General features: G+C 45.3%; 1 protein-coding gene across 1 annotated transcript in view; it reads left to right on the top strand.

The window, feature by feature from the left end:
- The window catches only part of Pdzd2 (PDZ domain containing 2), a 346,988-nt gene that overhangs the window by 222,809 nt on the left and 97,399 nt on the right, over window positions 1-26,780 (top strand). Inside the window, exon 3 of the mRNA XM_026783724.1 lies at window positions 26,158-26,659. Within this exon, the coding sequence (XP_026639525.1) occupies window positions 26,158-26,659 (502 nt within the window). The remainder of the gene's footprint in view (window positions 1-26,157; window positions 26,660-26,780) is intronic.

Raw genomic sequence — 26,780 nt, 5'->3', positions numbered from 1 at the left:
GCCTGTCTGCAGCCGATAAGCTCCTCCCACATGCCTGGGAGAAGGCAGTGTTTAGCACCAAGCTTGCTACATGTGGGCTGGCCAGATGCTGTGCATGGAAGCGTGTGGAAGTGTATGGCATGTAACTTCTTTCCTGGGGGGCATTTAGTTAAGGTTCTCATTAGCTGATACAAGTTGTAGGATGTTGGTAGACATTTTAGGGTAAGGCCTTTCAGTGGCAGGGGGTGGGGTTGAACTTCCACACCCCCAGATCTGACGGGCCATCTCCCAAGAGTATGCTACTGGCCTTGGCGAAACTACTTAGGTCATAGTCAGCTGTGACTACGTCACATAGACTTCAGTGTGGCCACGGATGTCCAGAAATCCAATTTTGTTTGGACACCTCAAGTTCTCAGCTGCCTCAAGACAGATCCCACAGACACCGGCACCAGCAAACCCCAGCCTGGGTTTGTCCAGAGAGTCCCAAGAGAGGCAGAATCTGTCCCATGACTACATATGTCTTCCACCTTCCTTCCTCTGTTGTTTCTGTCATCTTTAATTGTGTCTTCTCTGGAGAGAGATCCTTAACTATGAGGACCTCACATGGAAGAGGTCCTCAGGGTTGTTCCAGAAATCAAGATTTAGTGTCTGTCGGCATAGAATCACACCAGGATGATCAGTGTTTGAACTGCCTTTCCTGGAGTCCCTAGAGAGCCTCCCTCCTACCCCAACTCCATTCCTCTATGCTTATTCTTCCTTCCATGTGGATTGCTGTCTTGGGTGGGATCTAAGTGTTTCCTGGGCATACTTATTTGCTCACTTTTTATTTATTCTCAAGGATTGTCTGTGAGGAGAGGAGCTAGGGAGCTGGGGCCCTCACAGCATGGTCTTCATTATCCAAGCCTTGCTACTGTGGGGCAATTCCACATATCCCTAAGAGACACCACAACTTTGAGAAGCCCTACCGCCCAGAAGATTCTCTCTCATGTGTTTTATAGTCATGTGCCACGTAACCATATTTCAGTCAATGACTTACCCACACGTATGATGGGGTCACTTTAAATCATAGTCTAGTGACATCATAGCCACCTTACTTTGAATAAAATACTATGATGTCCACACAAAGACCAAATCATGAAATAATGTATTGCTCAGGGCAAAGGCATGTTACATGGGTTGTTAGGTTTTTTTTTTAACTGTTGATTTATTTTGTGGGCATATGTGTGGGGGCACACACATGAAGGTCAGAGGTCAAGTGTCAGGAAAGCACATCATTTCTCTCCTTCCTCCATGCGGGTTCTGGGATCATATCACACTCAGCTGTCAGGCTTGTGGAGAACGTTTACACTTTGAACGATCTCATTGGTCCCAAGCAGTTCCTGATTGTACAGTTCTCTGCAGGAAGAATTCTGAGTTGTCATTATGGCCCTGGTCCCTAGAACTGTTCTGAGTGTGGTTGCCCCCAATAGGGAGAATGTCTTTGTGGCATTGCCAACTTATCCCTAATGGGTAATGTGTTCAGGGGAGATTTTATGTCTGAACTATACTTTTCTGTTTGGCTTAAACATTTTTATGTAGTGAATATGTATCACTGTACAAAGCAATGTTTTTATTTTCTTCAAATAAGACTTGCCAAATTATTCACTTAATTAGCCAAGTTTGGAAACCATTACTGTAGACTGATTAGCCCAGGCCCAGAGCCCTGGTTTTATGGATGAGAACAGGCCTTTGGAAATGCCTGGCTTGTCACTAGGAGCACCAGGATGAACCAGGCTAGAGACTGTGGGGTTAATATATGAAGAGCGTGCCCCTTGGCTCATCACCTAAGCCTTGGGGCATCTTATTTCTGGGGTATGGTAGTAGAATTCTGATGGTCAAATGCCCACACATGTGGGTTGCTGGAATAGATACAACCTAAGCTTAGTCCTCCGTTCTAGGCTCAAACTCAGTGACATGAACCACTCTGATGTTCCCCCAGCTAGCAGGCTGTGACACTTGGTATACCCACTGGGCTCTTATTTGATTGCTTTATTCCTTAGTACCTAACTTCCTCTAGTGAGAAGGGGGCAATCGATCAATTCCCATGAAACATAGTGTGAAAACCACAACAGCAGCAAAATTCCAGTTCCGAAGTGGCAACAAAATAACGTCATGTTTGGGGGTCCTAGAGCATGAGGTCAGGTGGCAGCCTTAGGAAGGTTGAGAACACTGCTCTATATGGAAGCTCTGTCTGCAGAAGCAACATGCTCTTAGGACTCAGAGCCCCGTGGGAGTGGAGAGAAGGACCCGGGATTCCCATGGAAACAGGACTTCCTACTTCCTGGTGACAGTGGCTCTGTCACCCACTGATGAATCACCTCACACCCTCTGCCCATTCTGCAGTCACCTTCCCACCGCCCTCAGAGCAGATCCTGCAGGTGAGCAAGTGTGTACAAGTCCCAGGACGTTGTTCTGTGTGCCCGAGGGCAGTGATGTCTCTCTCCCCGCCTCCTCCGTTGTCCTGGGTGCCGAAAACCCTCCAGATCTAGCCTTTTCAAAGTGAGAGACATTTGGACTTTGTGTTCCAAGTCTGATTTGAAACCAAAGAATTTTTTAATATCTATGAAAAGCGGCTGCAGATGTTCAGCAAATATTCCCTAAACTAAAGTGTTTTCACCCCCGCCCCCCAGGAAATGGTCTTGCTTGGCCAGGAAGAAATACTTAGTTCATGGTAATTAGCCTCGGTGTTGCGCGTTCACTAAGTGTCTCTACAGAGCTGCATAGTTCAGAGAGACAAGGTTATAAAGAATGGAATAAAATAAATAAAATGTGACTTCGTCATATGATAATAGATGTGTGTTTATGTAGCGGAGGTCAGCCGATGCTATGAGCAGCTATAGGTTGGACTGGTTGGGAAAGAATTCATGAAGGAGGTTGCTCTGAGTTGGACTTTGATTCATAAGCAGGCGTGTGTGGGGACAGTTACATGAGTTTTGTGAGCCTAAGCACTGAGAAGGAGAAAGGGGCCTGAGGAGACAGCGTCCTGTCACCTCAGCACTTAGATTGGCCACATGTGGCCCAAAGATGGAAAAGGAGAAGATTGAAAAGACTTTAGCAGAACCGAACACAAGATTTTATTAGAATTTTAATACGGGCGAATTGCATTCAGTGGTTTTAGTCATTTTCAGGGGCTCTAAGCCTGTTTCATGCTGCTTCATTATTTCGTAGATAATCTCTCTCTCTCTCTCTCTCTCTCTCTCTCTCTCTCTCTCTCTCTCTCTCTCTTTGGGGGAGGGGGGGCACACGTTTGTGTCTGGAGCCCCAAAGGTGATATCAGGAGCCATCCTCTGTAGCTCTTCCACCTTTTTCATTGAGGCAAACTCAGAACTCACTGTTCAGGCTAGTCCTACCAGCCAGCTTGCTCTGGGGATCCCTTGTGTATTATGTTTTTATTTTCTAAACATATCCTTGTGTTTTTATTGCTATGATGAAATACCATGACCAAGGCAACGTCTAGAAAAGTTTATTTGGGCTAACAGCTTCAGAGGGTTGGAGTCAAGGCACAGCAACGGGAGCGGGAAGCAGATGGCTCACGGGCTGAACCACAGTCACCGAGCTGAGAGAGTACACTGTGAATAAATAGCTTAAGGCTTGGAACCCTCAAAGCCCGCCCCCAGTGAACAGACTTCTGCCAGCAAGGGCGCTCTTTGTAAGCCTTCTCCAACAGCACCATCAGATAGGGACCAAGTATTCAAATACTGACATTATGCAGGGGGAGAAGAGGGAGGTCATTTACTGTTTAAACTACCACACTTGTCTCTGTCTTCTAAGGCTGGAATTTTAGGGAGGCTCACCTAGGAGTCATGTGAGGTTTGGGGTATCCAAACTCAGGTCCCTGTGTTCGCATGAGCGCTTCAACACCTGAGCCATTTCCCTCGCCTACTCATTTTTTTTTAAATTTTTTTAAATTTTTTTTATTTTTTAATTTTTTAAAATATTTATTTATTTATTTATTATGTATACAATATTCTGTCTGTGTGTGTATGCCTGAAGGCCAGAAGAGGGCATCAGACCTCATTACAGATGGTTGTGAGCCACCATGTGGTTGCTGGGAATTGAACTCAGGACCTTTGGAAGAGCAGGCAATGCTCTTAACCTCTGAGCCATCTCTCCAGCCCCCTACTCATTTTTTTTTAAATTTTTTTAAATTTTTTTTATTTTTTAATTTTTTAAAATATTTATTTATTTATTTATTATGTATACAATATTCTGTCTGTGTGTGTATGCCTGAAGGCCAGAAGAGGGCATCAGACCTCATTACAGATGGTTGTGAGCCACCATGTGGTTGCTGGGAATTGAACTCAGGACCTTTGGAAGAGCAGGCAATGCTCTTAACCTCTGAGCCATCTCTCCAGCCCCCTACTCATTTTTTTTTTAAATTAAGAAGCAAAGCATGCAACATGGAACCAACGCAAGAAACACGTGACCCGACAGCCTCACCCTCACGTGTAACAATTACTACAGCAGGCCAGAGCACAGTAGTTTTGAGACTACAAGCATCAAACGATTAAGCAAAAATTAATACATAATGTTACAGATTGGCAGGGTTTGGGAAGCTCACAGACGGCAATGGAATTGTTGAGATCCTCAGCTTATTGGGCAAAAAGCAAGGAAGCTTTGGTGGCCGAGGACAAGATGGATAAAGTCTACTTAGTGTACTCCCAGCACTCCCGATAGCCTCCTGGCACTAGCACCTCCTGATGCAAGCCCCTCCCCCACCCCAGAGGACCAGCTCTCTGTCAGGTACCTGTAGGTTGGCCATGGAAATAGAGAACACGTGGCCGTCTCTGCCACCTCTTAGACAGTGGTGGTTTTCCCCAGTTCAGAGCGTTTCCTCTCATCCCTTTCTCTTCCTGTTAGTCCTTTCATGCAGCTCTCTCTGAGATCACAAGCCCTGATGCTAGCTAGCATCCCTGCTCGCCTTTAGACATCAGTTTTTCTACCCTGGGGATGGCACTAGGTGTTTGAAAAGTTTTCTTTTGAAGCTGAAGGTTTTTCCTGCCAATATTATATATTCTTTTCTGTTTTGTTTTGTTTTGTTTTGTTTTATCAAAACAGGGTTTCTCTGTATAACAGCTCTGGCTTCCCTGGAACTCCTTGTAGACCAGACTGGCCTCAGACTCAGAGATTCACCTGCCTCTGCCTCCCAAGTGCTGGGATTTAAAGGTGTGTCCCACCACCTCCCAGCTATATTAGATATTCTTATCGACACCGACTATACAGCCTGTGCCACCCTGAAGTGATCCACCTCCTCCTCCACATGGTTATTCCTGTATCCGTATGCATAGCCATCCCCTCTCCCTCCCTCTGTACCCTCTTCTCCAGAGCAAGTGACCATTATCACTTCCCCTGTGCCTCACAAGATAAAATGTGTGAGGCCAGAACCGAAGCAAGTCCTGTACTTCTTCTACTCCACTATGACATGTGTAGCTCAGGGAAGGAGTGGAGTCTTTGAAGTCTGAATCTCTCGTCAAGTTCCCCGGAAAACCCTATTGCTTATGCCAGAAGTGCCCGAAGTTCTGTGGGTGTTGTTTAATACCCTCTTGAAGGACAATAATTTAATCCAAGAGCTTGAGCTATTACTAGACACCAGCATACCCTAGTCTTTTGGTTTTTCTTGAAAGAATGTTCTGGAATCTCTGTAGGAGGACTGAGAAAGTGAGCTCCAGGTGGTTGGAGAAATCAGTAACACAAATCAGCAAGAATAGCTCAGTGGGATACAGTTTATTTTCATTAAGTGGATCTGGTACATAAACAAACAAGGATGCCATGTGCCATTGGCGTGCGGCATCTACCAGAGGGAGGCAAGGCTGTAGTGAAGCTTCCATTTGCAAGAATTTTTACAAAATCATTATTCATCAAGTAATAATCAAGAGAATCCCCAACAGACATGCCCACGGGTCTACCTAATATAATTTGTAATTAAGGTTCTCAGGTGACTCTAGGCAGTGTAAAGTTGACAATTAAAACTAGCACATTCAGAATAATGCATTTACAATTCACCCATGTAATTTTGTGTGTCAAGAAATCTATTCTTTTGTACTGCTGAACAGCATTCTTGTGTATATAGGTGCTGGAGTTGGTTTGTCTATTGATTCTCTGACTGTGTGGTTACACCATATAGAGGTCTGTGTAATTATGCAGAAGGTATTCCATACCCTTTTCTTTGTCTCTTGGACAAAGATGGGTTTTCTTTCCTGTGTGGTCTCTGCATTTAATTATACTAGATTAACATTTTCTCGGGTTGTTGTTGTGTTGATTTTTGTTTGTTTTTCAAGACAGGGTTTCTCTCTGTAACAGTACTGGCTGTCCTGGAAGTCACTCTGTAGACCAGGCTGGCCTCAAACTCAGAGATCTGCCTATCTCTGCCTCCTGAGTGCTGGGATTAAAGGCATGTGCCAACACTGCCTTGCATTTTCTTAATACCTCCCAAACACTGAAAAATATGTATTTAGGTGAATTTAGATTTTTTTTTTTGCTTTGCCTGCAAGCATTAACATTAGATTTGTGTCGGTTTCTCGTATGGGTTTTATTTTTATACGCTTACTACACTTTGAACCAAGTTTACACTCTCCCTGGTTCTTGTTCTTAAGAAAGCACCAGTCGGGCTCCTTAAAGGAAGTGAGCTGCTGTTCTAACATTATACCCTTTATTAAGTTGTGATTATTACACAGAGATGCCAGAACTTCAAACCTTTTTAAACCGCGTTCAGTTTAAAATTGGACATGTTCCATTGGAAGTCTATGCTAATGACTTTGCGATATTGATGCCCACACATAGTTATATCATGAACACAGCACTCAGAAATTTAAGTTAGAGCTGAGAAAAGGGGTATCATGAAAGAGGGTGATTGAAAATAATTACGTGACGGGAATGTCTGAATTTGTACCCTTTGATTTATGATCTGACAGACATAGTATTTAAAGAAAACCTCGGATTTCACAGCCTCAGTTGCGGGCTTGTGGGATGCTGATCTCAGCATAGAGAGCAGCTCTAAAGACTCAGCGACAACCACAAGGGTGGGGAAGTGATGCGGTTGCTGCTTTTTAATGAGAAAAGCCTTACTTTACAGAAACCTGAATTGAAGACCGGTGGTTCATGTTATATATTCATAGCCACCGAATGGACTCTGTAGACATTCTTTTTTTTAAAAAAAAAATTTTAATTTATTATTCTTTTTCCTTCTGCACATGAATGTGTGTGTGTGCGCGTGCACAGGTGCATGTGCCACAGCATGCATGCAGGGTCAGAGGACAACTTTCAGGAATTAGCCCTTTCTTATATTGTAGATCTTGGGGATCAATACCAGGCTATCGGGTTTGCCAACCAAAGCTTCAACCCACTGAGACATCTCATTGGCTCTATATTCGTCTCAGAATACCAGATATGATTATATTCTTTTGTTACTCAGAAATACAGTTTCATCAAAATATTTTAATTTTTTAAAAATTAACAACAAAAAAATCTGAAAATAATTATTTGGGGACTTAAATGAGCTAAAATTCCTCTGGAACGGAGGAAAGTGAGCAAATCACTAAGAAATGTTTATAAAAACTAAAGTGAGGGAGGATGCATTCTCGTCAGTCTGTGAATTAGATGTTAAAGCTCTAGTAATTAGGACAGTATGGCACCCGCCTCAGCAAGCAGACCCGTGGGACAGCCCGTGCGTATGAGGGAATTCACACATGGAAATTTCATAGCTCGACATGAATATCAATATAGAAGCATGAGTAAGTGTTGCCGAAATAATTAGCTCTAAAACTTTGTGGGGTGGACGTACCGTCTGAAAGCCTACAGAGAAATAAATTCCAGATGGATGCTAAACATGAGGCAGTCTGTAAAAGTACTCGCAGGAGATAAGCATGTATTTTATTTTCTAGGGCTGGGCAGTCTTCTAAAGTGAGCCTGTAAATGCAGGAAGCAAAGTCACACTCAGCTGTAAATGCAGGGCAGTGCGCTTGTCAAATGGGGATGTCTGGGGTGGTGGGAGGGACCGCTCCTGTTGGACTCAGTATACTTACCTCACATGAACGTTTTTTAAAGAGTGGTTTTCCAGTGTGCTCGCCACCATGTGTTGGCTCTGGCAAACACACACTTAAGTTACAGCCGCGACAGTTCTTTTAAAATCTGTGTCTTTAAAAACAGTGATTTCCATTTGCGAACTGCAAAAGCCCCATAGCAAAATGCTTTTGTGAAATTCTCTTTAAGTTTTAGAATGTGTTGTTGCTTCTTTATTGTGGACACTCTGAATCTGTTTGCCTGTGGTTTCTAATGGCCACCCCATGTAGAAGGTAAAGGATTCCGTTCTGTTTTTAAATGAGCAGTGGCCGCTGGCTTACAGAATGCTTCGAAGTTTGCTGTATTTCCTGGAGAATGTGGGATGCAGCACAGACTGAGAATCCCAGAGGACCAAGAACTCTCCTTGAGGCATTCATAGTCTTGATTAGCACGGAGCAGGAATAAAACCCGCTGGCAGCCGATCATCAGGACCAGGCACCAGGTCTGCAGCAGAGGCACCGTCTCCACTGGAGTCAGGTGGCGTTGGCTCAGGAGCCCAACCATGGTGCAGAAGCTTGTGGAATCCCACTGAGCCCGTGCTTCAGCATGGGTTGGCTCATGTGCTGTCCTGCAGGAGGCCACCTCACAAGGATGGTTTGTTTGGCGGGTGCCTGGCTTTTCCTGGCACTACCGTGGAGTTGCCACTCTCTGCCCTGTGGTCCAGGGCCCTGCGACTGGTTCTCAGCTACCCAGGGTTTCATCCACTCCAAGTGGGCCCTCATTCCTTCCTTTCCCCTGGGGATTTTTATTGATACTTGTCACCATATGTGCGTCCGTAGGTGGGGATGAAGTCCCTGTCAACTGTTCTTAGGTGATGCCACTTTCTGCCTTCTGTCTAACATCTCGTCGTCGCTGTCACCCATTGCAGATGGAGCAGCCAAGGCCGAAAGAAACCGAACTTGTTTCCATTTGGTTCTGTTTTCCTACTCAGTGTTTACATATTTCTGCTTGGAGGTGGTGATTTTCTTCCTTCCTTTGGCTGATGTTGAACAGTTTATTCTTTTCATAGTTCCTTAAGGTTTTGTTATTTGAGATCTTTCTTTCTCTGAACTGGTATTATCACAGGAATCTCACTGCTAAAACTGTGTGTGTTTGTTTGTGTCCATGAGTTTGGATAGATTGAGGTCCACACTTAATTTCTCTTAAGATATTTTCTGATTGTCCTTTTGAGTTTTTTGTCTTTTTTTTTAAATGTCCGCACACTTGTGAATTTTCCAGTTTTCTTTATCAACATCTGGTCTCACCCCAGATGTTGGAAATGTGGTTGGAAAAGATACTTGATATGATTTTAATCTTCACAAATGTGTTAATACTTGTTCTGTGGTCTGACACTTGTTTCTGGAGAATGGTCCCCATGTTCTCAGGGAATATGCATGCTGGAGAAAGGAGTGTTTTGTGTAGCTGACTTGGTTTGTTTGGCCCATAATGGTGTTCAGATCTGCCTGTTGTTGGAACAGCACGTGGAAGTACTCTGCTGTAAAGGTGTTCATGTCTCCCTTCAGATCTGTTAATATTTATATAGTAGATGCTCCAGGATTAGGGGCGGGGGGAATACAAGAGAAAAGAGCAATGAAACTTTGGAATTTTTTTTAATAATGGATATTTAGCAAGACTAGAAAAAGACAGAAAAGAAAGCCACCAGATGTGGTGGCTCATGTGTTTAACCCCCAGCACTCAGGAGGCAGAGGCAGGTGGATCTCTGAGTTCAAGGCCAGCTTGGTCTCCGTAGGGGGTTCCAGGTCAGTCAGGGCTACATAGTGAAGCCCTATCTCAGAGGAAGGAATAGGAAGAGAGGGAGAGTCAGAAAAAAAAAGAGAAATAAAAGACTCTAACAAATAAGACTGTGAATGAAAGAGGAGGCATGGTCATTGATGCCACAAAAGTAGAAATAATACAGAAATAAAGAAGGTATCAAGACTCTATGAACAGGGCCAGGCTGGAGAGCTGACTTAGCAGTTAAGAGGACTGGCTGCTTTTCCAGGAATCAGGGTTCAATTCCCAGCAGCTGTATCGTGGCTTACAACCATCCTTAAGCTCCACTTCCAGGGGACCCAGGGCCCTTTTCTGGCCTCGTCTGGTACCAGGCACACAAACAGTGTGCATACATACATGCAGGCAAAATACTCAAAAATAAGTCTGTCTTTTAAGAGTCTATGAACAATTTCTGTTAACAAATAGGAAATTAAGTCGGTGTGGAAAGTGATGCCCACGTTCTTCTATTTATGAGAGCTTGATGCCTTCCTTATTCTCCAAGATAGGAATCACACCCAGGTGTCTAACCGCTGATAAAGTCAATGTGGTATGTTTGTATGCAATGGAGTACTACTCAGCCTTTAAAAAAGGAATTAAACATGTCATTTATGACGTGGATGAACTTGGAGGACACTACTATAAATTAAGCCAGACACAGAAAAACAAATAGCTCATGACCTTAATTTTATGTGGAATTAAAAAAAATAATAAAGTTGAATTCAAAGCTGCAGAGAGTACAATGGGATTGCCAAGGACTGGTAGAGAAAAAGTTGGAAAGACACTGATTAAAAAAAAAATTCTGTTGGACAGAAATAATAAATTCTGGAGACCTATTTTACGCCACCACGAGTACTGCTGATGGATGTATAGGTAAATTGCCCAAGTAATAGATCTTAAGCATCTATTGCTACAAAGGGTCTGACTCAGTGGACTACTTCATTGGCGTGGTTTTTCTCACATCACAGAGGGAACCACAGTGTTCATATAATTTAAATAGTTTTTACATATCAGGCCTTAATAAAATTTGGGGGAAAAAAAACCAAGTAGGAATCACACAATAAAAGGAAGGTGAAAACAATTAACTTTCCCATGCCTCAATTAGTAAACAAGAGGACACACAGTCAAACCCCAGCCTGCCAGTTCCACAACCTGCCCTCTGTCCATTTGGCTGGCTGGATCTCACCTGCCCACTCATCAGGAAATACGGCACATACTTCCCATCCTACAGAGAAAGGTCTCAAAACTCCTTCTGTCAGGGTTCAGCAAGTTCCCGAAGCTGCAGCTTTTCCATCTTCTAGTATCCCCTCCACGGGTGTCTCTCTGGACCAGGTGCACAGACAGGCTCCCAGAGTCTCTTCCTCTTTCAGTATTCCACCCATAGACGCAGCTATCTGGTCTACCTCACAGATTTCAGTGGCTGGATAATGATAGTGCTAATAGTGATACTCACATGGCCTTTCAGGTGAGGTCTGGGCAGGGCAAATGCCAGAGTCTTCAGTTGTGTTTTTTGATATGTCTGTCATGCTTAACAAGATTAGCATTTCAAATGCTGTGTGAAAATGCGGGAGTTGGCCCTATGTTAACAGGTGCTTTGATAACTTGTCAAATATGGGGAGACAATGGGCAAAGAAAGGATGGTCATAGCACACAGGTCAGCTCCTTCAGTAGCTTGTAAAGGCCAAGAGGTAGGCTTTCACATCTTCATTGCTCCTCAGCAACCTCTTCAGTATGCTTGGTGAGGGGGTGGGGGCTAAAAAAAAAAAAAAAACCCTTGATGCCTCCTGACTCTGATCCAGAAGCAATCAGCAGTTAGTGAGCCTGACTCTAGGCAGCTGGCACCCCCTCAGGCTCCCACCCTTGGGTAAACGGTGTTGGGAAGTAAACAGGGGTTGACAAAGACCTTCCAGACACTTGTGATCTTATTCAAGGTGATAATGTGTCAAGTCTTTATTGTGTGAATGAAAACCAGAAACTAAAATTATGGCTTAAAGATTTTCTTCTGACACAGAGTGGTTTGGGAAGCAAGAGCTGAATGAGAGAGCTCATGGTCTAAGATACTGACACCCATCCGATGGCCAGCTCTGTCCTCCCTGGGGGTTTCTCTCAATATGTGATCTTAAACGACCCCATCCACTGAGAAACGTTTTCATCCCATGAGCACATGGGGGATCACTGGTTAGACAGGAAGCAGAAAAGTTATTGAGGAGCATAATAATGACGTCACTCTGTCCCCCTCAAGATTCTCCACACCATCCTACACCAAGGCAGACATGGGAGTGCGTATGCCTAATACTATTACATAGGAAATAGAGATAGGAGAACCAGAAGCTTGAGGCTAGCCTAGGCTAAATGGTGAGTGGGTGAGCAACCTGGGCTACATGAGACCCTGTCTCAAACAGTACCTCTAAAGATTTAAGTTAGACTCACCTAATTAAAATTCTGCACTGCAGGCCATTGAGATGGCTCAGCGGGTAAAGGCACTGGCTGCCAAGTCTGACAATCTTAGTACACTTGCCGGGACCCAGAGGGGGAAGGAGAGAACTGTTGCCCGTAGGTTGTCTCCTGACCTCTGCGTATGCCCACATAGATGCACATACTCTAAAATAAGAAAAGGAAATGTAAGTTAAATAGTCAATAACACAGCCATCGCTTCTTCTGCTCAGTGCTGCTGGTTGTCGAAATGGAGATGGCATCCCTGATGAGGAAATGCTTGAGCACCCCCAGGGGATGCCTGAACCCACAGGCGGCACCGAAGCCTGGCCGTGCAATGGGCACAAACACATTTAATACTTTTTGCGTCACACACACTTCTGCTCTCCCAGTGCGAGGAGTGACGGCAGAAGTAACACAGCTGTCTCATTCTGTCTTTGTAGCTATGGGGACAAAAGATTCCCTCTTAGTTAGGCTCTTAATCATATTTTTCTCTCTTTCTTTGAAGTGAGAATATTTAATTTTTGTTTTGTTTTCGAGACAGGGTTTCTCTGTGTAGCCTTAGCTGTCCTGGAACTCACTCTGTAGACCAGGCTGGCCTCAAACTCGGAGATCCACCTGCCTCTGCCTCCCACGTTCTGGTATTAAAGTCATGTGCCACCATCATCTAGCAGAGAATATTCACTTTTTTAATCTAAGAATGCCTGCTGCAGCTTTTGTTTGGAGCTACTGAATTTTCAGCCACTCTTTGGACACTTTGGAGCCGTCATTTTTAAATTAAGTGCCGTTCAGACAAAGTCCTGCAGTAACTGAGGCAGTTAAGCAGCCACTACGCAGGGAGTATATGCAACATATGCGTCCTGAGCAGGACAGAGCAGGGTGCCTAGGGACTGTGTTACTCGGAGCAGTGGACAGGTAAAACAAGCTGTTCATTTCCAGAATTTTTCATTCAGAATTTTCAGACTGCAGTTGAATGTGAGTAGCTGAACCTGTGGAAAGAGAGATCGCAGCTAAGGGAGGACTGCTATGTCATCTGCGCAGAGGCTACACATCACAGCTGGGAACTTTCTCTCTCATCTTGTCATTTAGACATTAAACACGATCATTTTCAAAACAAACCCCCAAATCTTACATAATTGAAGTTCAAAAATTCCTAACATGGAAGAAGTAAGACACAGGCTTGGATTCTCTGCCAGTCTCAGTATTCTCCATTATAAAATGTACACATCTAATATGTTCATGCACACATCTAACAATTCAAATGATGTGTATTTAAGCTCCAGTCTGTGCATCATCTTCGCCCTTATGGAATAATCCCAACTACCTGAAGCAGTTATGCATCATTCAGGAAAGGTGGGAATTGTCTTGATGTTTTTTAAACATCCTTTTTTAAGGATTAAATCCATGTTGAAAACATCTTCATAGAGTAATATATTTAAAATGGTTTTGTTTCCATATAAAACACAATGGAATTGTCTTAAGCAGGTTCTAGAAGGTGTACACCTTGATGCATAAGCCCCAGGTCACAAGGTTTAGAAAACTAAAGAGGGAGACCTTGTTCACATCTGGAGAAGTCATGCATTGAATGGAAGCTTCCCTCTGGGCACAGGATCAGGTTCTTCTAGAAGTTCTGAGGGAGGGTCCTCCTCCTGCCCTACGCCTGCTGGTTGGAGACAGTCTCTGTGCTGGGGTAACAAATGCTCATTCCAATCTCCCCTTCTTTTCCCTCTCAGTGGCTCCTTTAAGGACACTCTTCGCATTGAGCGAGAGTCCACCCGAATCTCATATGATCTCATGTTGATCCTTAACTACAACTCCAGGAACTCGGCTTCCAAGTCGTGTTCTTTTTTAAAAATGATATTTATTGAAAAAATAATGGGTTCTATCATGACATTTTCATACATGCATACCAGGTATACCCTTCATGTTTATACCAGGTTGCATACCAGGTATACCCTTCATGTTTATACCAGGTTGCATACCAGGTATACCCTTCAGTCATGTTTACCCCGTTCATATTCCCCACCCTGACCTTTAGTAATTCCCCATTCTGTTTCCACACCCCCCCCCACACACACACAGACAAAAAGTCCACATATTATATATATTTTCTCTCTAGGTCTGGCTTATTTTGTTTAAAACAGTAACCTCTACTTCCATACGTTTTCCTGTTAAGTTTTCATTTCATTCTTCTTTATGGCTAAAATCATACTGCACTGTAGACTACACCACACTTTACCTGTCGACTGATAAGACACCTGAAGCTGATTCCATAGACTGGCTCTAGTGAGTAGTGGTGGTGATGGGGCTCACAAGCCTACACCTGCTTGTGCCCGTGAAGCCGGGCCATCCGCAAGCAGATGTGCTTGCTTATCCATGCCAGCATGGTTTGCTTCCGGAGCTAGAGTGTCACGTGTCTGCAGCTGTCGGCTCTGAACACGCAGTGTACTATCTGTCCATTGCAGTACACTGAAACATTTAATAAAAAAAAAAAAAACAAAAAAAAAACTGAGTTTTGGAAACCAGTGCTCAGAAAACTCAGAAAAGGGAAAGGCCCTTTTGGGAGACAGGTGAATCGTTCGAGGCAGGGTTATCGTTCAAGTGTTTGTAACAAAAGGAGATCACAGAACAGTTGTTCTGCCTATAGGTCAGAGGTGGACAGACACCAGCAGAGGCACTAACTCCCCACTCCCACACCCACACAGGATATATTCACATCTGACTGGTTTATGGCCGTTGCCGCTGACAGTGTAAGCTGCTCCCATGTTATAAAACACAAAGGGTCCGGCTCATCTAGTGTCCTGCCCTGGAAAGCTGGCCTCCCAGACTCCACCTTGAGTTCTGGGTCAATTCTAAAACATCTAGGACCAGCCTCAGAGTTCAAGTGAGGCCAGAATGCTTGTGGTTGCTCTGAAAGTTAGGGAGTCACCCTCTGGCCAGATGGACATGGAAGCAAAACCAAAAGTCACTGTTAGTCTCTCTCATCTCTTTCTGGCAAAGAGCAAAGTCTGGGACTAACTATCCTCGGTGCTGTTGTCTGCACTAGCCACCCACTGATGTGTGCACACACCACCCTGTCCTGAGCACAGTGATCGGGATTTATGAGGTCTTACGACTTCTGGGCTTCAAACATTTTGTCAAGGCCTCTGCCCTAGGTTGCATTTGCCTCTTTAAGACTCTAGGTTTGAAACCAACTTCTGACACTATCTGCCTGGGTGAACTTGATTTCTCCAGACACCCCTTTCCTGAGACGTGATTAATCTCCTTTGCCCAGTCCTTACTATCAAATTTTCTGGAAGGTTCCCACCTGTACAGAAATAGCAGACAACTTGTTGACTTGTAATTATCTACCACATTTCTAAGGGGAAGGGTTGTTTATTGGCATTTATTGTGCTAGGCTAGAATGCAGCCATCCTATTCATCATCCAGTTGAGTAGTCTAATATCCCCATTGCTAAACACTATGAAGTTGATCTCTGGGGTTAAGGTCTTGCTCAAGGACCCAAATGACATTGCTGAGAACCAAGCCAAGGGCCATCTTGCTCCAGATGTTTTATTTAAATGAATCTTCATAAAGCCAACATTTTCTGTGTGGCTCTGGGGATCGAATCTGGGGTTTCATATATGCTGGGTAAGCTATTTACGATGGGGCTGTAGTCCCAGCTTCTCCAGCTCTGTCGGAGTATAGTCCAGTCACAAGCAGCCCTTTGCTCTTGGTTTTTCTGGCTACGAAGCAGTGAGGGAAATTTTTGTGAATGGCATTCTTCCAACTTCTCAAAAACACCGTCTGCTAACTGCTGAGGTTGCAGGGGGAAAGAACCTTTATACAGTGTTGGAAACCAGGACACGGGGTTCTCCACGTGCCCAGCTATCCTATTCCTGGGAATCTACCCGCGGGAGGAAACTGTACGTGCACATTCTTTGCAGCACCATTGACAATAGGCTGATGCAGGATCCCCCTGTGCAGAGAGCATGGTGCATACTCACAGTGGAATATCAGACATAACGAAGAATAGATCGTGACATTTTCAGGAGAAACGAATAGAACTAAAGGTCGTCATAGCACGCAAAGTACGCCAGACACGAGTGTTGTCTGTTTTTACTCAAGCATGGCATCTGTTTGTTTGGTTTTTTATTTTAAATAAATCCAAAAGTGGTAGTAGGGATATTAAAACAGGATTGGGGTGTGTGAGGGCGGGATGTAAGATAGGGTAGTTGGAAGGGGAAATACAATCAAACACAATAATGCATGTATATACGGAAATGTCACGGTGAAACCCATCAGTATATAATTCATATATACACTAATTTTGTTAAGTAATAGACTAGTTTTACTTTCAGATTTTTTAAATTTTCCAAACTTTTCTTTTTTATTCTTTGCAGTTATCGTACATGTGTACAGTTTATCTTAACTTTATCCACCACCCCCAGCTCCTTCCCACCCAGCAGTTAAGAGGACTTGCTGCTCTTCCAGTGGACCTGGGTTAAATTCCCATCACCCACACAGTGACTCACAGCCCTCTGTAAGTCTGGTTCCAGAGGCCCCAATACCTTCTTCCGGCCTACATGGGCCTTAGGTACACACGTGGTATAGATAAACATACATACAAGCAAAATATCCATGCACATAGAATAAGTCTTTAAAATACAACCCACTGAGTCCAGTCCAGGCTACCCACAAGTCTCTGAGTGTGGGACAAGGGCAGCCCAGCAGTAGCCACCCTCTGAAGATACGTGACTCTTCCTCCCACAGAATCCGTCTGCTGCCAACAGCTACTGGGTTAAGGGCAGACTCGTTATAGTTTTTAGATAGTCGCCTTACTGGCTGCTGCTGTGCTCAGATTAGCCGAGGCTTCTCTCCTACTGTTGCTTTCCGGCCCCTGCTTTCGGGGCGCTGCCTTGTGATTCTAATTACATTGCCTTCACACGTGGGTTCTCCAGGAGCAGGTGCTGGTTGGCTGGAGGTAAGGGTGTGACCTGTTAGTGGAAGCAAAGCCTGAGAAGAAAGAAGCAGGGCAGATGGAGGAGGGGAGCCAGTATGCCTGATCAGACCTGAATTCTCTCGGCCCAGTGAGGGACAAAGATGGCACGGGCCAGGAGGTGGCACAGGACTGACAAAGACCCACGCCCCCACTTTAGCCAGTCATTGGCCAGGAATTACCCAAGTAATGTCGACCTGAAAAGTTCACGGCCAGAGGTCATGGCCTCATGCTGTTCATCAGCAAGGTCCCACCTGAAAGAGAGCTACATGGTGTGGCTCTACGAGTCACATAGCGTAGGAATTTGCCTGTCCCCTCTTAGCCCATCTTTTGTGACAGTGTGCTATCATCCATGTGAATCCACAAGAGGCAATAGCTATGGAGTAAAAGGCCAGCAGTAAAGACTACATTCCCTCATTAGAGGGGAGAATTCCTGAGACCAATGTGTCCCTGACAGAGGCCAGCATTGCAGAGGTGTCTTGAATTTGCCATTTTTGCTCCACCTCTGCTGGCCAGAATGGTTCCTTAGTGCTTTGATTTTTTTTTAAAATAAGTTGAACAAACATCACCTCCATTTTTCCTGCATTCTTATAGACTAATGCAAGCTCATTACTCAGAGATGAAATGAAGAAGTTGGCCACTTCCGCCCACACCCTAAGGAACTACTTTATTTCCTCCCTGCCAAGTGGGCCTGCCTGAAAATGCCCCTTGCTTCCCTTCCAGCCCTTGTGTATGGGTGTGAGACATAGTTGGGGTGTTTACTTACTTACCACTGAAATGGAATTCCTGGTGATGCGTCGAGAGGCCTCTTTGCCGGTTAGAAGTTGGCAGCCCTCTTCCTGTTTTCAAACCTGGTGTGTATATATTTCAAACAAGCGTCACCGTGAATCCCAAGTTCGTTTCCAGTTTCTTCGGAATTAGGTGGATTTGAATCCTGGCTCAGTGGCCCTGCTAATCTTACCAAGCTTTGGCTTTCTCGCGTTGGAAAAGTGAGTCATGGTTTCTACCTGATGTGTCATCTTAGGTTGACTGAACATGGCATGCAGTTTGATGCTAACCAGTACTGGTCCCTGCCCACTGGCGTGGAGCACCTCTAATGCAAACGGTTAGAAACAAGTTTTGCATCTTTAACATGTGTCCCCGCACATCCTGCCGTTTTCTTTCTTTGTGTTTCATAGGCAGTTACTTTAAAAATCCTGATAAAGAGGGAAAATGCAAAGGCATTTATCTGAACCGGAGGCCTCCAAGAGCGCACACTATCAGAACTCAGTTCCAGCTCCTCGGTGGATGCCAAGAGTTTACCATCGCTCTCCCCACAGCTGGAAAGGCGTGTTTTGTCTATTTTTCTAGGCCAGAGTTCTGTTGACTTGGCTTTCTTGTAATCAGAGGCCTCTAAACCAGCAAGAGTCCTTAATGGATTGCAAAGATGGATGGCCCACAGGGAAAGGATCCTGCGTTTCTTCCAGCTTCGTAGTAGCACCCTTTCCCCCAGGGAGGAGGATTACAAGCTGGCAATCCATCTGCATGAGCCTTAGTAGATTATGGGTCCTGTCAGCCTTAGCCATGCCTGCCAGAAAAGAAATAAAAAAGGAAAAGGAAGGTTCTATGTGTAGAAAGGGTTTAGAATTAGGCGGGACATGGGCCAGAACATGTAGGTGGGGAGAGTGGCCTTGCTCTCTCTTTTAGTATCTTTTCTGACTTCAAAACAGTGAAAGCTGTTCTAAAAAGGAGCCCACAATTTTGATGGAAGCTGTTTTGACATAAGTGAAACCAGGCTTGGCACAAGCAGAGGGCAGACTCAGGCCAAACCCGTGGAACGGACCCTGGAAGGATGGAGGCAAGCTGGAGAAATTGTTTCAAGATGGGTCTGGATCCACTTGAAAGTCGGGGAACCAGAGGGTGCAGACATTTCGTCAATGTCTGAATTAACATGTGAGAAGCCTCGTATGGCCTCCTGAGACACAAGGGCTTGTGCAGTTGCATCTTCTCTCAGTTAGCCCTGAGGAAGGGAGAGGGACACTGTGTGGACATCTGCTGGTTGTGGCTGTGGCTGGTTTGGGGAAAGCAGAGAAGAAAGGGAGAATATGGCCCTCGATCCCAGGGCTTCCAGCAGTTTTACTGTGGGAGGAAGTTGGGAGACGCAGCAGGGGAGTATAGGAGTCATCCTCACATTGGGGGTTGGAGTGGGGAGTGGCTCTATTCTAGAAGATAAATTGGGTGTTATCTCTTAAAAATTTAGTTACTCCAGGGGTTGATAGAAGGGAAGATGGAGGCAACATCCTTTGTGGAAAGATTAGGAACTAGCATAGGATATAATCCCTCAGGACTGTAGACTGCAGGAAACGCTTTGAAGAAAGCAGTCTTCATGAGAGCTCATGGATGTGCTGGAATGTACTAGAATGGGCCAGGATTCCATTTCCCTCCTGAGAACTTGACTGGAGTCACAGATATACCTGGTTCCTATGTTAAAATTTGCTGGAGAGGTCATGAAATCAACCCCATTTCTTTGAGATGTAAACTACCGAGACAAAGACGAGTGATGACCTTGTCACATGGAAACCAAGATGATTTTCTCATCAGCCTCAAAGGACTTGGCCGCTTTCATCCGGTTGTTTCTCTGCAGTGCCCCCACCCCACCCCACCCCTTTATTTCTAGAAGATCTTCGAAGGGAATTTAAAGAGCACATAGTCAGCTTCAGCGCAGACGGGATGGCAGAATTGTCTCAGAGGTTGCAGGAGACAGCTGGCACAGAAAATATGTCTATATTCAGTGCTGAGGGACAGAAATGTCTCTGCTGTCCTCAAGACTGACACCCCAGGTTTAATCAGGATGCTGTAGACTTTGTGTATTGTCTAGACTTCAGATACACATTGATTTACATTTCTAGTCACCGGTGCCCTTAAGATGCTGCGCTTTTATAAGCCTGGTGTTAGAAACAAAACCAATTACCAACCAGCTATTCTGTGCCGCCTTCTGCTGTCAGTGAAGAACTGTGGTTTTGCCCGACTGATGGGACACTGGTTAGCCTGCCGTAGGCGCATGAATGACGACAAAAGAAAGGCTTCTGGGTCAAGGATGACAGAAGTTTACTGTCCACGACAATAATAGTTCGCAAATTCTTAATCTGTTTTTACTCAGTCTCGTTTATTGATGTTTGTGTTACGCATGGTCTCTCGCTCTACAAATAGTCAATGGCCAGTTTCAGAAATGACTCATAATTTTTAATTATGCACCATTCTCAGCAGCATGAGGGACTCTTGAGTGATCCCGCTCTGCCTCACCCAGGATGGTCATCCCTTCGTCCAGAGTGACCATGCTGTCTCTACTGCCAACTTGTTAGTCATTTAGCTGACTTGGTTAGTAGGTCAACTGCCATGCTAACCAATTGACTGTGCTCAGATAACCCCTATTTTCCTTAATTGTAACCAAAAAGCACCAGACCAGAATTAATGACAATTGAGATGTGCCAAAGAGAAAACCTGGAAAACGTATATGTAAAGAGAATAGCAGTCTGTGGAGTGGGTACTGTCCCTTCATCGAGCATCACAGGGAGGTCTTGGAACACATTCTCCATAGATAATCTAGATCACCGTAGCCAGAGTATTGGTGCATCTCCACCATCTCCCCAAACCCTACTTCCCCATGGGTAGCACGCACCCCCCCCCACCCATGGCTATCAATTTTCCCTTATTAAATGTGTGATGCTGACAGATTTTCTTAGAGAAAGTTGTGGAATCAGTGAGTCTTGTCCCTCAAACTCAAGCTGTCTGGGAGACAGCACCTAAGGCAGACTCCCACAACCAACTGGGTCCCGTCCCCTCTGTGGATCCGTCTGAACTTGCCTCCCTCTGTTTCCCAGCCAAATCTTCCCGGGGATATTAATCTCCATGTATTTAACATTTCCTCCCAACCCACATTTCTTCAAAACGCCTGAACAACCTCGGAGTCCTCTGGAATGACGAGGTTTTAGCCCATTCCAAAGAACCATAGGACGACAGCCCAACCTTCATTACTTCTCAGGAGAAAGACAACTGTGGGCAAAAACAGATGATCTCCATTTGTCCAAAGTTAGAGGAGCTGTTGGAGCCTAGTCTGGTGAGTGTGTGTGTGTGTGTGTGTGTGTGTGTGTGTGTGTGTGTGTGTGTGTGTAAACCCATAGTCACCAAATACCTAAGGTGATTTTTTTCAAAGGCACCTGGAGATTGTTCCTTTTGATGGTACAACCATCAAAATATCCCGATTATATCCCTATCTCCAGGGCTCTTGGACAGGAAATGGTTGGACAATGTGTGACTTTGGCCTTCCAGTTTCTGCCTGACTTTGCCCTTTTCTTACCCTGTATTTCCTCACATTTATTGTTGAAACTTCAGGCACCTTTATTAAAGTGTCTGGTCTCCGACCTGACCACTTATTCCACAGTCCCAACCACCAGAGAGCGTAGACTCCAGAACAGAACAGGGTGTCGGGGACAGAGATCTTCCAAACTTCAGTCTGGGTTAGACACCTATGTGGGGCAGGGAATGAGCAGGTGACTTCAGAAAAAGAACAATAAAAAGGGAAAGTTCTAGAATCAGAACCCTGGTCCAAGGGGGCCAGTGATATGCTGCTCTTAAAGCACCCATGTCAAGAGGGCTCAACTGCCCTTAACTCCATCTCCAGGGGGTGTCTGGTGACCTCTTCTGCCCTCCACTGGCACCTGCACCCACACACATGCACAGACATGCTCACATACAGATGCACACGTACACACATGCACAGACACGCTCACATACAGATGCATACATACACACTCACTTTCTTTGTTGTTTTTGTTTTTTAAGACAGGGTTTCTTTATATTTAACACTATCTGTCCTGAACTATCTCTGTAGGCCAGGCTAGACTCAAACTCAGAGATCTACCTGCCTCTGCCTCCTAAGTACTGAGATTAAAGGTGTGCACCAGCACCAACCAGCTATACACAATAAAATCAAATAAAATATAATAAATCCTCATTATCAGATATGTTGGCCTTTCTTCATTTTAAAGTCATCCTAGGAAAGTTAAAGTAAAATTTTAATTGGATTCATAATTTTGTTTGCCAAAGGAAAAATCTAAATTTGGGGAGTGGAGAATCGAGACACTGTCATAGAGATGTGCCTGAAAAACCGTAGGCCTTTCTGTGAAAAGGAAATCCATTTTTCTAACCCTCAGACCTCACTCATTGCATCCAGTTCTTCCTTTCTCAGCTGCAGCACCGCAGTGTGTTCCCAGCAAAGCTCGGGCCGAGGCTGGTCGCTGCTCCTGGCCCTGCTTGGAGGTCTGGTAGGAGGGGCTTGAGTTGTGAGTGTATTCAGGCCTCTGTCGCTGACTGTTTATTCTCATGGGACTGGACAGGTTACCTCCAGAGCTGACTGCTATAAACTGACCCCATCCCTTGCTGCCCCCCCCCCCGCTTCCTGGATGCAATCACTTGCCCTTCTTCCTTCTGCCCTGAGTTAAAGCAGCTCAAGGCCCCTGTGAGGCGTGCCCACGCAACCTAACTCCCCAGCCTTCAGCGTCCTGAGCCAAGATAAACCCCTTTTCTTGAGGAATAGCCGGGACTCAGAGTTCTGTTCAAACAGCCCAAAGCCAAGACCCGCTGATTTGGAAGTTCAGTGTAAGGTTGCTAAGGCTGGAGGGATGCTGCACAGCCAGGAGGACGTCAGTACAAGGCAAAGAAAATTGTCAGGCATGGTGATACACACGTGTAATCTCACTGCCCACCCAGCCTTCATGGTAAGGACCAAGCTGGTGGGACATCTTGTGTTGGGGGGTGGGGGGAGGCTGGACAGCACCTGAGGAAGGACACCCAAGGTTGTCTGTCCTTGGTCCTTCATATGCACACAAACACATGCATACACACCTCCACATGCACACACATGCACACCTACACGGGTACACACACCTCTAATGCTAGATAAGAATCCTGCTAAACGTACAAGGGGCTTAAGTGCATGCATTACAGGAAAGTATTGGAGAGACTAGGTAAGTCATTTGGATGCACAGAGACAGAGAATATGGGTCTGTTAGATGCAAAGTGATCTAAGAAATCTAAGGAAATGACCCCCTAGCAAAAGTGTCTTTCTCACTGGCTCATTATGGGGTCCATAATTCAATTAATTACTCATTGTCTTTGAGATGACCTTCTGAGATCCAGAGTCCAGGAAGGGATAAAACAACCCGTCTCACAGTTCCTGTACGGTGTCAAAGTGCTATTTATTGCCAGGAAGCCAGAAGAAGGCAGAGAGATGGGGCAAAACTGGAGATAAACTATTTTTGGCTTTATAGTTTTGCCCAGCGTGGACCCTGTAGACAAGTCAAATGTTGTTTCTATCAGGGGCACCTTCCAAGGTTCTTGGAGCACCCACGAGATCCGTGAGAACACGTATGGAGAAAGATACTGTAGGCCTTGTGCTTCAAAACAATATGGGGCAGCCTTTTTGGTACTAAAGAAAATATCTGTGTATAGAACATATATCCCACATACACACATGAGAAGAGTGAGTATGTGTGTATGTGTGTATGTGAGAAAGAGAGAGGGGGGGGAGTGTGTGTGTGTCTGTGTGTCTGTGGGAGAGAGAGAGCGCGCATATCCCCAGTCCCATGGCACTGATCTGACTATTTGGTGTGGAGATCCTTCCGACTGGACTTAGAGCATATTCCTAGCAATCCAGTCACTACGTCTTCCCTTTCTGACACCAGCATGTTGCTGACATGGAAGCTCACAGTGAGATGACAGGGAAGATGGCCCGTCCTCCTTCCCACATGCTGACAGCTCAGCTCTCCCATCTGATTTTTCCTGGTGACAAAATCACAGAAGGGCATCTTAATGTCTGCTTACCCACGATCCTCTTCTTAGGAGTCAGCGAGTCAGCACTGCCTGGGGAGAGAGCAGGTGGCTCTGTGCACTTCTGAAACCTCTTTCTTCTCGCTTACTGAGGATGGAGGCCACATAGCCTCCAGACCTTTTTTTGTTTTGTTTTGTCTGTCTTGTTTTTGTATGCATAGGAAGGCCAGAAGCAGGTTGGGTTTATGAAGGATTTAGTTGTTGACACTCTTTGCTTGGGAACCGGTGATGTGTCGGAGGTGGCAAAATTCCAGCGGTATAGGCATTTCCCCAGGATCTCTGGGGAATCTGTATATATTTATCTTCTTGGGGAGTGGCAGGTCCAGTGTGTCTTCACTTCCTGACTTTGAGGAAGTCTTTACTGTAGCTGTAATGATCTGAGATCCTGAATACCAACAGCTCCTTGCTTCCTTTCTCCCTAGTCTTGAAGCTCCCGGGTAGATACTGCATCGTGCTTTGCGCGCATTCTCTCAGTCCTGTTGTCTTCGCATCTTCATATGTGCCGACCCTGAGATATACAGAAAGGTGACTAGCTGTGACCTGCCTTCTCTCTTTCGAGGGTCCCTACTCCTCCAACCATCCCGGTTGGTTGTTTCCGATGCCTTCGTCTGTCCTTGTCCGACGTCTTTTTCTCCTCTAAATGTGATGCTCTGGAAAGGCAGTCCATGGATGCTATGAGCAGCCTAAACTAGAGCCGTTATCAAGAAAAAAAACCCACATGTGGCTGCCAGTGCTTCCTTAGCAAGCAACACATGAATGCCGCGTCCGTGCTCAGTGTTGGGCCTGTTCTCAGCGCACCTGCTGCCGGCAGAAGTTCTTATCGAACTGAACGTTTCCTCTCAGTCTAAAATCAGAACTCATACTCTCTCCAGCCTGTTTTATTATATCTTTTTTTCAATCTATTTTTGATGTGTATGAGTGTTCTGTCCATCTGTATGTATGTGGGCCCTGTACATGCCTCGTGCCTGGAGAAGTCAGACCATCATTGGCTTCCCTGGAACTGGAGCTACAGATGGTTGTGGGCTCCAGCTGGTGCTGGGAACTGAACCCAGGTCTTCTGCACAACCAACAAGTGCTCTTGACCACTGAGCCATCTCTCCAGCCAGCGCCCCCCCCCATCTATTCTTTGCTTTGGGGATTGTATCCCCATCAGCTGCACATAGATGGGAGTGGTGTGTAACTCTAGTGCAAGAGATTGTTGCATAGTGGAGGATATATTTTGGTTCAGTCTCTTCGCCTGCTTAAATATGCATGATCATGTTTACCTGCGGGATATAAAGTGGGATTTTCAAATACACGTCACAACGATCTGATCAAGGTAACTGGCACCCGTCACCTCCAGGATTGGTCTTTTCTTTGGGAATGCTCAGAACCCCCTCCTAGCTACTTTAAAACATACAACTAAATGTTGTCAACTATGGTTGCCCTGTTATGCTAAGGAATAATAGACTTTGCTTCTCCTGCAAAAATTTTCTTTTTATTGACTTTTTATTTTTTAAGAGCACTGGTGCTTTGCCTGCATGTATGTCTGTGTGAGGGTGTCAGATCCCCCAAAACAGGAGTTACAGTTGTGAGCTGCCATGTGGGTCCTAGATTGAACCTGGGTCCTCCAAGAGCAGCCAGTGCTCTTAACTGCAGAGCCATCTCTCCAACCTCCAAGAATTTTTTTTTTCTTTTTTTTTTAAGGACTGGAGGTAGAGCCCAGAGGTAGAGTGCTTGCCTAGCATACACGAGGCGCTGGATTCATTCATCAGCACTGCAAAACAAACAGCATAAAAAGAATCTTAGTTTTTTTTTAATAGTATGTTGGGATTGACTCTGCTGTAGAAAACCCCAGCTTGGGCTCTTGATTCTAGGAGAGATAAATTAGAAGTTTCTAGTCTGTGGGGTCTTCTGTTTGGTTGAATTATTGGGGACCATTTCAGTATCAACAGTGTGATATGAGGTGCAGTGCCTCAGTTCCCTGGCCAGGATTTCAGTCACCAGGTCCTGGCTGGATGCTGACACTGTCCAGGAAGGGCTGGCATCTAACCGCACGTGTCTGTGTGTTACAGTTACCTGGCTGAACAGTGCTGGAATGGCGGCTTCATCTACCTGATCATGCTGCGGCGCTTCAAGCACAAAGCCCACCTGACTTACAATGGCAACGGCGGCAACAGCTCGGAACTGGGAGAGACACCTACCTTGGAGCTGGGTGACCAAACTTCCAAGAAGGGGAAAAGAACAAGAAAGTTTGGGGTCATTTCTAGACCCCCTATCAACAAGGCCCCTGAAGAACCCAAGAGCAGCAGCAGCTGTGATGTGACCGATGACCCCAATTCTGAGTTGGAGAACAGCACAGACCCCGAACTCGGGAACGGCCATGCCTTTGAGCTAGAGAGTGGCCCGCATTCTCTCAAGGATGCGGCTGGACCCCATCTGGAGAGCTCAGAAGGGGACAGAGGGGCAGAACTCAAAATTCCAAATACAGAAGCTCCTCTGGACACTAGCAATGACAAACGCCGTTCCTCAAAGACTGGCAAAACAGACTTCCAGTCGAGTGACTGCCTGGCTCGGGTAAGGTGCAGTTGGATCATTGAATATGATCTCTTTTGTTTTTTCTCCTTTCTTCTGAACATGCATGCATGTGTGCATGCATACATGCCTGCCTGTCTGTCCATCTTTTGGTGTGTTGTTA

This window comes from Microtus ochrogaster, chromosome 19 (assembly GCF_000317375.1).
Source record: "Microtus ochrogaster isolate Prairie Vole_2 chromosome 19, MicOch1.0, whole genome shotgun sequence".
In the NCBI taxonomy this organism is placed as follows: domain Eukaryota; kingdom Metazoa; phylum Chordata; class Mammalia; order Rodentia; family Cricetidae; genus Microtus; species Microtus ochrogaster.
Note: the sequence above shows the minus strand (reverse complement) of the source record. Positions and strands in the feature narration are given on the sequence as shown.